This window comes from Centropristis striata, chromosome 20 (genome assembly GCF_030273125.1).
Source record: "Centropristis striata isolate RG_2023a ecotype Rhode Island chromosome 20, C.striata_1.0, whole genome shotgun sequence".
Taxonomy (NCBI): Eukaryota; Metazoa; Chordata; class Actinopteri; order Perciformes; family Serranidae; genus Centropristis; species Centropristis striata.
The window spans coordinates 10488430-10500523 of NC_081536.1; the positions used below are offsets into that span (position 1 = coordinate 10488430).

The 12094-nt window shown below is 39.1% G+C and overlaps 1 protein-coding gene across 1 annotated transcript in view; it reads right to left on the bottom strand.

The window, feature by feature from the left end:
* Nucleotides 1-7988, bottom strand: part of LOC131958674 (collagen alpha-1(XIX) chain) — a 112914-nt gene extending 104926 nt beyond the window's left edge. Inside the window, exons 1-4 of the mRNA XM_059323823.1 lie at nt 7890-7988; nt 5052-5174; nt 3677-3751; nt 3487-3586 (exon numbers count right to left, since the gene is read on the bottom strand). Of these exons, the coding sequence (XP_059179806.1) occupies nt 3487-3586; nt 3677-3751; nt 5052-5139 (263 nt within the window). The 5' untranslated portion in view covers nt 5140-5174; nt 7890-7988. The remainder of the gene's footprint in view (nt 1-3486; nt 3587-3676; nt 3752-5051; nt 5175-7889) is intronic.
* Between the last annotated feature and the right edge of the window lie 4106 nt (nt 7989-12094).

The following is a 12094-nucleotide window of genomic DNA, read 5'->3' on the forward strand; positions in this document are numbered from 1 at the left end:
AATCAGGGACAATGGTTTGACAGAATGTCACAGCAACACTACCGGTCTGGTAGAGAATCCCCCGGAAGCGGCTTTAGTGTCCTGGCTTGTTAGAAACCCTATCCAGGAGGATACTTTAAATGAGTCAGAGGAATCGGATTGCTGCAGCTGAAACAATCAAACCTCAAATGTTAGCCTAGTTGGCTCACATCCCTATCACTGACACCCAATCCTCTAACAGATCAAAGTGTGCATAGGCACGTCGATTTACACGCTAAATGCATCATGCATGCTAGCAAGTAATATAACTTCCTCTCAGCATGACTCCACTTTTCTGTTTAAACTCTGGAAGTGCTATGTTTGCCAGCATGATAGAGGATCAAGCCAAATCAAATGCACGCTTATGATCTGGAAGAATGATATCTAACCAGTGAAGAGACGTTTTTAACAACTAAGTGTGCTGAGCTGTGCGAGACTGCAACGTTATCATCGTTCCATTGTAAACAAGTGCTCCTCTGCACACATACATAATGGAGAGATAACACTGTGATAGCAACAAAAAGATTTTCAAAATTGTGTGCATGACTATGGGCTGTAAAATGAATTCAGAGTCATTTGTTACCTCTAATCAACATGTGCAATGGTACATTGGTAGGAAATCACTGTCATAGCAGAACTACTACTATGACTATCAAATAAGTTGTCATGGCAGCTGTCTCTGTTGGCCCTCTGTCCCTGTCTCCAGCCACTTCTCACTTCCCCACAGGCCCAGGTATTACTTCCCTGATCTCTACCCACCCATCAGACTCTCCTACAAACCCTGGTCACCTGACTCTACATCCACCTACTCATCTGTTCCTCAGTCCCCAATTTCCACCTGCTCCGTCCAGATCTCCAATGTGGCTTCCTGCCCCTGCTTTCTAGCCTCTTCAACCAGAACCTGACCTCCTTTTACCTACCATTTTACCAATAAAATCACTAAACTGTTTCAGTGTTTCTCTGCATTCGAGACCTTATCCTTCCTGCCTTGTGACACAAATTACAGTCTCTGGATGTGGACCTGACAGTAAGTACAGGTAAGTTAAAGCACATGTGATGCCATGAGCTCAAAGAACATTGATGTCAACGGAAAATATAAACAGAAAATGAAAACAAGCACTGTATTTTCCAGAAATTCTTTAGATGTTTCAAAAAGAGTGAGTCAGCTTTACAGCTATTGATTGCAGTAAACCCAAATGATTAATTAGCTGACAGTCACAAACCACCGAATCCACGGACTGATAAACAAACACAAACCCTGGTGATTTGATACACTTCATCTCAGCCTCAGCGGCTCCTTTGTATCTACATTTCAAATATATGATATCTTCATGCATCTGCACATAATATAAAATACCTTACTGTATCCCATTTAGCATTTTGCTTGTTACTTTTCGCTTTGATGATGGTCTGCATGACAGTCACACAAACCACGTTGTGAGACACTGTGGTCACATTCAAAGGTAGTTCATTCCAGTGTTCATTCCATTCCCACTTCAAAACGCGCAATGACTATTATGTTAAAGAGAGAATTATGAGGAAAAATAGATTATGTAATTTTGTGCTGAGCTTCGTCCTGAGAACTGTATTTTTTATTTGTCTTCATCTTTGAGACTAGAAAAGAACAAAAAGGCCTGAGAGACAGCGAATAAAAAGCACAAATAAATATGTACGAGTGTGCTTTCTGCCTTTATACTTGGGTATGTTTTGTTTTGCAAAACAAGGGTTACAATGTCAGTCATAAAACTGTCATCCAATGAAGCTGCTTGCTGCTCTATTCTAAGTAACAAGCATAGAAAAAGAAACCACACATTGATTTTCTTCTGCTGATAGTTACAGAAACAGACTGACAGCGACTGCATTGCTGTGCTTTAATACTGTGTGAGCACATTTTGAATACATGTTGCATTCTGTAGGGCCATTTGTCAACTCACACAAATGTTCCTTGAGTGTGTCAGCTCTGATCTATGCACCATAACGTGCACTGTGCCAAGAAGCTGGCAGAACATTAGCCAGATCTAGAGTCGAGCATCTATTGCTGCATATCCTGTGAGTAAAGTGAGCAATGTTTTAGTGGCTGTGGCGGGGGCAGAGGGGGCCTCCTGCTTCTTGCAATTGCCCTCGCTTTCCTTCCTCAGCTGACATGCAGTATCACCTGTCAAAGTACTTAGATAATTGGATATGAGAGGGATCGCAGTCTCACCACTATAACCAATGACACTGTCAGCAGTGTCATTGAGAAGCAGCATCTTCTTGCACTATGGGCCCAGACTGAGGGAAGGGCTGAAGTAAATGTATTTTCGGCTGGCTGACTGAACAGGGGAAGGAGATCACAAATCACCTGGCTCTAAGATTCTTTCACCTCGCCGGAGAGAGAGAGTGGCAGTAAATGTTTACAGTTGCATGTCATGTAAAAATGCTAAAAATATCCTTCCCCTCCCGGAAGAATGACACAGTGTTCTCTTTCACCGTCACAAGCTAAGGACACAAAGCAATGAACGTCTCAAAATACATTTTTTAGAATCCAAAACATCACTGTTAAGCCAGGTTTGGCAAGCCTTACAGGTTAATATGTGTTCTTTCTCGCTACAGCTGGCGATACTAATGTAAAAGTGTAACAGGCCTTTATAAATATTATATCAAATTCAAATCCCTACTATATCATCATATTAGCATCAAGGTGAAGTCACAGAGCGGTCCCAGCAGTTGACCGGGGGAATAAAGGTCTTCACTAAATGGCACCTTAGTGTGTCATTTATGTAGTTATTTTAATATTCCTGTCTTATTATACGTGCTCCGAGTTTTTTTTCCCATTCCTTTATGTCCCACTTTTTGCCCTTAGGAGATTTCTAGAATAAACGCAATATATATTAATTCTGTTCAAATTATTCCCTGTCTAACAGCTCACCTCACAGCTTGCCCTTATTAGCCGAGGCAAATGGAACTATTGCTCTGAGCAGGGTATATCTGGGTTGCCTCAAGTCAGCCCTTTCATGAAATGCAGTTATGGCTACACTGTTTTATTTCTTATATTATTTAAAGATCTGAAGGAAAGGAAGTTTAAACTCATCATGGTCTGCATAGCGGGGATCCATAATAGCAGTGATATTATTTCACTTTCAATGGTATCATGTGGTTTTGTATTATTTAAGTTGCAAGACATAACTTCCATTCTCTGGACTTGCACATTTTGGGAGGAAAATGGTAAAAGCCTAGGTGTTAATCCAGATGAATGCAGCAGTTTAATACCGTTCACAGCCTCAGCCACACATGAGTGGCTGCATCACTGTTATATAGCAGGGAGAGCATGAGTGGTAGACATGAGGCAGCAGCATATGGGGAGATTATTTACTGGGTCATGACTGACATGCAGGCTGTCTATCTGAGTTATCCTCAAATGTCATAAGGAGCCCAAATGATGCAGAAAATAAACACACATACATGCTTAATCACGAGGATGCTACTCACTTTGTTGGCTTTATGAGCGGACTGCTTCCTAAACGGAACGACGGCAGCTCCTCTGTGATTGTTCCCTTTCGGAGAAGAAACTTTTCTGTGAGATCAAATCCTGTGGACAGGTTTACAATGTGTCACTATTTTTTTTTAACAAGCCGATCGTAGCCGATTCAAAAAGCAATTGTGTTCATTCCGAACATACCTGTGATTTCCAGGGGACGGTCTAAGACATCAGAAAACCTGTAGTCCTCTACACTCAGAGGGGGACATGAGCCATCTAGAGGAAAGCCAACAACAAGTTGCCGGGAGAAGTTGTTCATTTATATTTCAAACCAAGTGTTATAGAAGAGAGGATGATGAATTGAATCACGAATAGATTTCCACAGTGCATTTCCTTTCATTTGAAAAACTACATTTCTTTATGAGAAATCGACATCAGAGCAGAAAATCTATTCACAGTTTTTTTCCGATTAATCTTTAAAACTTTAGTGTAAACTTATAAAATAACCAACAGAGACAGACTCTGAAAAGTCATTTAAAGGCAAGCCTAGAGCTGCTTTACAGAAAATTAGATGGAAACTGACTTTATGAATACTGATCGTCCCATAAAAGTTTTACAAGTCGAAAGTTGTGATTTAAGCTGTCACAGTCTCAGGCTTTCCAAACATATAAAGTGGTTTCCCCCAAACAATGACATTACAAAAAGTGCTTTGTCACTGTAAATAAATCATGAACCATAAATGCCATGCTATAGATAGAGGTTTTAAAACATTAAGCTTAACGAGAATACGGCGATTTTATTCTCAACACATGGATTTCGGATGTCATTCAAAGTTTTATTATGTGATATAAAGAACAAACGCCTTTTAATAATAAAATCATTCATTGTCTTTCTGTCTGCCATGTGTGTGCCTGTTAATGATATCAACATTAATGAGAAAATTCATTTTATAAATAACTTGTCTGCTTTATGTTGATAATTTAGGCATTTTAGAGCAAGACAACAACTGACAAATGAGCAGTGGCGGTTCTACACAGGGGCCTACAGGGGCCACTACCCCTGTGAAGAAGCCCTTGACCCCTGCTGTGGCCCCTGTGTCAAATTAATAATAAAATGATCAATTTATAATGATGAACGACGGAACAATTCTTACCTATTTTTTGTTCAAACAATATCTCATTGTATACAAAAGGAACCCAGAATGTGTACATTGTATAACAGTTTAATTGTGCAATAAAAGCTAAATTTAAAGATCATTCTCACTGTACTGCACTTTCAAAATGATTAAAAAAAAGTAATTGTGCACAAAAATTAGAAATGTCATTGTCGTACAAAAATAATTGTTAATGTTAAGTCTCATTGTTTCAATCAATGTAGTTTTTCCAAATATACTTAAATGAGACTTTTGGCTAAAATAAAGGTTTTGAATGCTTAAACATCATTTTTGACGTTTTTTAATGTGCCCCTCTGATTAAACACTGGCCCCTGCTTGGCCCCCACAGGTAAACTGGCCTAGAACCGCCACTGCATATGAGAAGTTTCTGGACAAAAAGTTGAGGACAACAAACACACATACCTGTTCGTTCACTCACTACCATCCCAAAAGTGCAAGGAATGAAATTTACAGTCCAAATGAAAGCACTCCATCTTAGCAAGCAAATCATGGCTCTGGCACGAGAAAGCAGTCCCACTTGAAGACCTGGATGCGAACAAAACAGTGTTTATCAATTAATACTTAGAAACATGAATGAAAAACATGCCTTGCTCGAATCTTAATTAAACACTTCATCTGCATGCAAGTGATAACAAAGACAGAACAAGCAAACAATGTGTCTCTACTGATCTTAATTTATTAACTTACTATTCTGCTGGGTGCATCACAAACTTTCACTTGGATTTATAAAGCTAGTCTAGCAGTGGAACAATCCGGTGTCTGTGTGATCGTTAGACATACCACCAAGGATAAAACTTCAGATTTCACTCCTTTAATCATATTTTACAATGTTCTTATAACTCTACTCAAATCAGGGGTTTTCATTTAGGAAAAAACACCCCTGAAATAAGATTATATGCAGGGTTTTTAAATCTGAAATTAAATTTCAGCTTTAAAACATGATTGTCTTTAACCGCACTATAACGCCCATGTTTATGTCCCTAAAGCCTCTTTGTGTAAAGTCACTCAATCTGTAGAAAGCACTTCTGAGTCCTTCATTCATTAGTTCTCATGAACACCTGCCATAAGGTGATGGATGGAAATGTCTATACTGCAGCTAAATCATTATACACTAAGCCATGTTTACGTTAAGGTTTCGGTTCTTAACTAGCGAGCCAAGCTGCCTCTTGTTCTTCCCAGACTGTTTGTGATTCATTAGGTCAGTATGTCATCACCACAAATTAGCTGTGGCATTGTGCCCATGCTTAACTTCATAATACGAGCTACAACAAGATTTAGACCGGCAGACATAACACGTTGATCTAAATGCAGTGTGTTGCATGTTAAAACAAGTTCACAAATTTAAGCAGTTCTTATTATGATCATACTTTCTCTGTATTTATCTAAATTCAGTTTGCACCATGTGTTACAAAGTCACTGTATGAAAGGTTCAGTATATTTGGAACACATGGCTGTTGGCTTCTTGTGTCTTGTTTTGTCTGGTTTAAATCATAATGCCAGAGCCTTGATCTTTGTTTCTGTAGTACTCTCTTAACACTCTGTTGTGTTTTGATCTGTAAGCTGTCAGCAGTGTCTTGTTCAAGGACGTCACACGCGAGGATCAAACCTGGAAACCTCCAGTTACGAGTAAGTCTCTTTCGCTATTTGACTATGGTGCCAAACCAAATGTCCAAATCTGCATTTCTCTAATGCCATTGCAAAGAAGGCAAGAATTGCTTAAGGGCAGAGTCATCCCGGTTGGGAAGTCTGATCTAAAGTAAAGTCAATCAATTTTAGCAGACTATTCCAACTCAAAACACTTTCAGCAACTTTTGTATTGCTTTGGCTGCAAAAACTTGTGCACTGCCGGAATAATCATAACGTCTGTAGTCATGAAATAGAATAATTTCAGGTGTTTTTAAAGGACATCAAAAAAGAAAGAAGAAACTCAACGGACGCCTACAAACAGATCTGCACATTATCTCAGCATGCCACTGAATAAACAAATCAATTTGGTTTTGTGATTATTCTGTAAAAACAACAGAACGGCTCACATCTGTTCAGCAATCCTACAGAAAATGAAGTGGCAAATCATAACTCGTAGTGAGTAGCACGCTCTTTTTTTTCCCCATGTAGTTTTATGATAACACAGCTGTAATCCCGTTACAAAGACTATAATCCTTCCTGGTGCATATTTAGTTATTCCCAATGGGGAAGAAAGGACTCAAGAGAACCGAACTTGACCTCAGCAGACTCCGAATACAACCAGGACACATTAAGTTAATTTATATGCACAGTCTCACAAAGTGTGACCAACATTATTTTTCATGATACTCTCCTTCTTTTACTGCCGCTGTCTTATCCAAATTAATCTTGCTCCTATGATTAATTCCCATTCATGCTGCAAGCACTTGTGCCTTCTCCCACTGGATCATAAAAGTTTTTGCATGCAGGCCTACAGTATCATGGCGCATGGAGATGAAGTGTCCGTGCAACTTACAACTACAACCATGCATGGGGCTGTGACAAGCAGCACTACAGAGGTATCACATTCCTAGTCTGTGTGAAGGCGTAATGTTATTCCTTTTATTTCTGTAAATGCATGCAATAACACGCAGCTTTAAAGCACTCTTAATCTATACATGGCTGATTTTAATTCTTGAGGATTCTGTAGGAGTTAAATTGTTACTTTAAGAGACAACTTTTAATGTTCAGCAATGCTGCTGCATAATCTAAATGGCTTTCTATCCTAAACTGGCATTGTATTTTGAACGCTACTATCACACACATTTCACAGTTTTAGTGCGCAAAGCTGCACAGTGAAGTTATTCTATTATGCCTTCCCATCATTCATTCAGCCACTTTTCGGTCATAACTTCACTCAATATTCAAAGAAGCGTGTTTCTCTGCGCGACCGCTGATTGGCTGTTTTTATTTTATAATAATTACGGTAAAAAGCGGTTGATATTCTTTCACTGCCCGGAACATTTCGCACTTTGCTGTTAACAAGTGATGCAATACGGTACATGCTCATTGCTGCAGAGCGTTAATAAATCAGATAATAACCTGTTCATAAAGACATGTGTCCCGGTTAACACACAAGTTAAAAGAAGCAAATCATGCGGGGAAAATAAAATACTTTAACACCGATCGACAAAAGGTGTAAAATGAGTCCGTTATAAAGGGGTTTTCAGTTGTAACACGCTGATATTTACGGTTTTTAAATTACTCTGATATTAATTTTGCCGTTTGAGTACTTACAGTTGGTGAGAAAGTTTCCTCTAAAGCAGAAACAAGCAAAAAGCAGCGAAAAGAGTATAATCCATGTGTGATTACGATCAGTCTCCGGATTCCAGGACTTGGAAATAAAAGTCACAGTGGGATCGCCTGCTAGATCGCGGTCCTTATTAGTTGCACCGAGTGGCCCTCCCACTCTGTCATTATTACTGAAATGCACTGACAGAGACTTGAGCAAACAAGAGGAACACACACTGAAAGCTTTCATATTAGTGGGAATAATAAAAGCCCAGCGGGGGTTTCAAACAAACTCTCTTCTTTAACTGAGCCAGGTGCGGGAATTAAAACACCGTTTGATGTATTATCATTTTATCACAATTTTCTGAATAGAAGGCCTGATTCATATGGATTTACTTAATATTTGTGGTTGTCTTCATTTGTGCTATTAGCAGTAAGTCAAGCTTATAAGAAAACATTGGAACAATAGAAAAAGTCTAAACACATAATTCATCTTGATACAAAAAAATCTTAATAATACCCGACAGCATGGAAATTAGTTTGTATAAAGAGAAGAATATGCTATAGATGATCTGACATAATAAAGTGACAGTGCTTAGCTGTAAAAGCAGGCCTGGTGTTACAGCAACATACTCCATATGCATACTATTTTTGTCTGAAGACGCAAATGCTATGTCGCAATACTATACTGCTATGTGGAAGGCAACAACTTTAACATCCACCATACTTTCACATGTTTAGCAGTCTTTTTATAGTAGTATCTAAAGGCTGTAAAGCCCTCCTTTATCCACAATCCACTTAGGGTCTCCTTATTTACCATCCATATTGTATTACCGTGTTTTTCTAACTAAATGGAGGTTAAAGCACAGGTACTTTGTCCCCTGAAGTTTTTGTTGAAACAGCACACCAACAGTTCTGTGGACACCCGGTCCACATTAACAGGTGTTCAGGCTCCTCACACATAACTGTTTAGACAGATGATTTCAGCTCACCCTCCCCTTTCACCACACACAGACGTACTTTTCTGTGCTGCGATGAAAGAAACAAAGAAAACAAAGAAAACAAAGAGAAAATGGTTTAACTAAAGATTACAGTGAAGCAGGTGGCTGTGTTTCTTAGTGGAAAATTATACAATTGCATTATTGTTTGGTCTTTCTATGATTCTTATTTTTGTTCTGATTGAGGAATGATTTACCTACAGCAACATAGGAAAATAGCTATAGCTATAATTACTGGATTTTGTCTATTACTGGAATCCTGTTTGTTTTTTTTAAATTACACTTTCTATGAAAGTACTAGTGGGGGGGGGGGGGGGGGGGGGGGGGGGGGTACTTTAATTCAAATAATGTAAAAATGCATTTTGAGCAACTAGTTTCCAGCTAAAATGTATTCATTATTACTCAGTGCCAGGATGTGTATCAGCCCCAGTGTTCTGGTGGATTCATGCCCTCAGTATTGGCTCTTGTTTCGGTAGCAGACCATTAGAGCCTTTTTTGACTAACAATGGATTGATAACAAGGCTGTGCACAGGCATGTAGAGGGCCAGTTTCTGCATTTCTCCAAAAGGACAACCTCGCCATCTGCAATCATATTCTTTTTAAACTGACATGCAGGGAGGAAAAATGGCATCTACAACACTTAAAACAGTTGAGCTATTTCTTCTTTACAAAATACTTGAAATAATGTGTTACAATCAACCTGGGAAAGAACAATGTCCCAGTTTTCCATGAAATTAAGTTTGCTTCACCTCTATTGTATTGGGGTGGCAGCAAAGTCTCAACGGTGGATAACTCCAAACCCTTATAAATATAAAAGAAAAACCTCAGTACCACTACAAAAATGTTTGTTTGTTTTGTGATATGGGTGAAGTGACCCTTTAAAGTTAGGGCAAGACTGAGGCCATGGTGAAATAATGAAAATGGTATGGTGCCTTGACAGCCCATAAGGCTACATTGTGTACCATTTAACAGCAACTTCACTTGTGTGAAGTGAGTTTACATCTTCTCATATCTAATGTGTGCCAATACTTATGCATCTTTAAATGTATGTCACGACTGGTCCATGGTGGAACTAAATAAAAGCAAATTTTCTGTAAGTGAATTCAAACAAAAGCTAATTTGTATTAGACACACAATATGTAATTACGTTGCTATGGGTCTCCCGATCTAAACAATAACATCAACACTTCCCAGTTTGGATTCCTTCAGCATTCATCGTTCTGGAGGTTTTTATAGGAGCTAAATTGTCAGCAGAAGTCTCTTCCTCTCCAAAACAAACGGACCCGGTGATTAAAACCAGTAAAAGCACTGATTAAGGCAGTTTCATTTCTCCGACACTGTTTGGCAGCCGAAGGACGTCCTGGAGGGGCTGCGAGCCGAGCTGCTGCTAACGCTTGCTGAGTTTGTTTCTCTGATAACTTAAGATGTCTGATGACTAAAATCCTTCATCTGGTTAAAATAAATTGTGAAAAATAGCTAAAATAGAAAAATTGTATCATAAAAATATGGCTTAAATTGGATAAAAAGTAAATTTATGACTGCTTTGGGCAGACAACAATGCATACTAATGCACAAAGGGGATCTGGTGTCATTGAAAGGCAACCAAATAAAACTGTTGAATTTAACCTTAATTAAAATTACGCATTTGTCTGGGTCATAATATTGTTGGAAGAACACCAGAATTTCAGAGAACATTTCTGAAAGTGTAAACACTGAACACCACAAAATATCTAACAAAGGTAGTTGTACCTACAGTAATAAATATGATGATATGATTACCTTACATAAAATCAAGAAATAGCAAGTGAACAACTTTCCAAACACAGTCAAACATCAAGCAAGTGCAACATCACACAACATAGCAAGCCAGCTAATATTACTTACTAGTTCAACACCCAGAAGACCAGCTCAGTGTCTGTCTTGCAGCCTTTTGTTTGGGGAAAGTCTCTAAATGCCTGTCTGAGATTTACTGTTGACCGGCAGCTTCTTGATTCAGTCAGTCTCCCCCTTTCTCTCTTCCCTCTTTCCTCCGTAAGGTCCACTTCAGTCTCTTTGCCTCTTCAATGAAGTCCAAAGAGACTGCTGAACCGAGGTTCCTTTGCCCTTCCACCTGGCTCCAGTTCTGGCTCGACACTGGCCGTGCTCCCTGCCAGCCTCTCCTGGCAAAGCAACCCTAAAATATGATCCAGTTTCACCAAAATCAGTGACATAGCTGGTGGTGTGTAAGTGCCATAAAGCCACTTCTTGCAGCAAATCGTACCCTTCCACCAAAAATTCAGGAACAGGCTTTCAGGGTGCAGAGTGAGAATGACAGAGGCACCATTTACTCTATTAGGTTAGGGAAGCATACAAATTATTTTTACACTGCAATTTAAATGTAAAAAAGCTACATCATGTTGCTTTAATGTCTTTAACCATAAGGTTACTTTCTCTCTTCTCATGTGTGTAGATACTATGGATTGCAACGTTTCATGGAGAAACCTGAAAAATGCAATATTTCGAGTACTGATTTAAATATTTTTTTACAGATACTAATATCGACAGAGCAAACCTTCTCCTCTTGCAGACACAGAGTGGTTTTGGGAGACTGCATCATCTAAAGCCTGACATCATGGTCAGTGCATCACCAGAACTTATGAGCCATTGCTGCCACTAAATAGATAGAGTGTGTCTGCGCAAAACAGGTGACAAATGCAACCCACAAAGTGCTGCATCAAGGTAAATGTTCCAAGCACACCCAACTGGAGTGACATCTTATAAACTCCAAGGTCCCCAAAGCTGTCAGGAGGCTCTAAAACATCCTGGAGATGATTGTTGTTGGGGGAATAGTCATACAAGAATGAACATCACTGAGAAGAAAAAAAGCTGATTTTATATGATTGAGGGAAATTCACTATCTTCATTTGCATAGTCCTGTACTCACAGTGTTGTGAAAAGCCATGCTGTTGCTTGGTCGCTGCTCTCTGGGCAGAAACGCAGTTTGTAGGTGCTGTGTGCCAAACCTGTATTAAAAAAAGGGTGAAATTCATTCATTTGTTCGCTTGAATTTTTAGGGTTGGTGCTCTGCTCATCCTATCCTTAAAATCCTCTCTAAATCCCATGCTGTCAAAAGTTTTCAGGGCATTTTCTAGCAGTTCAGTGAGGTCTGTGGATTATCCACAGTAAACAGGACATGGTTGTCGAAAAGACACACTGCTGTTGATTTTTTTTAAT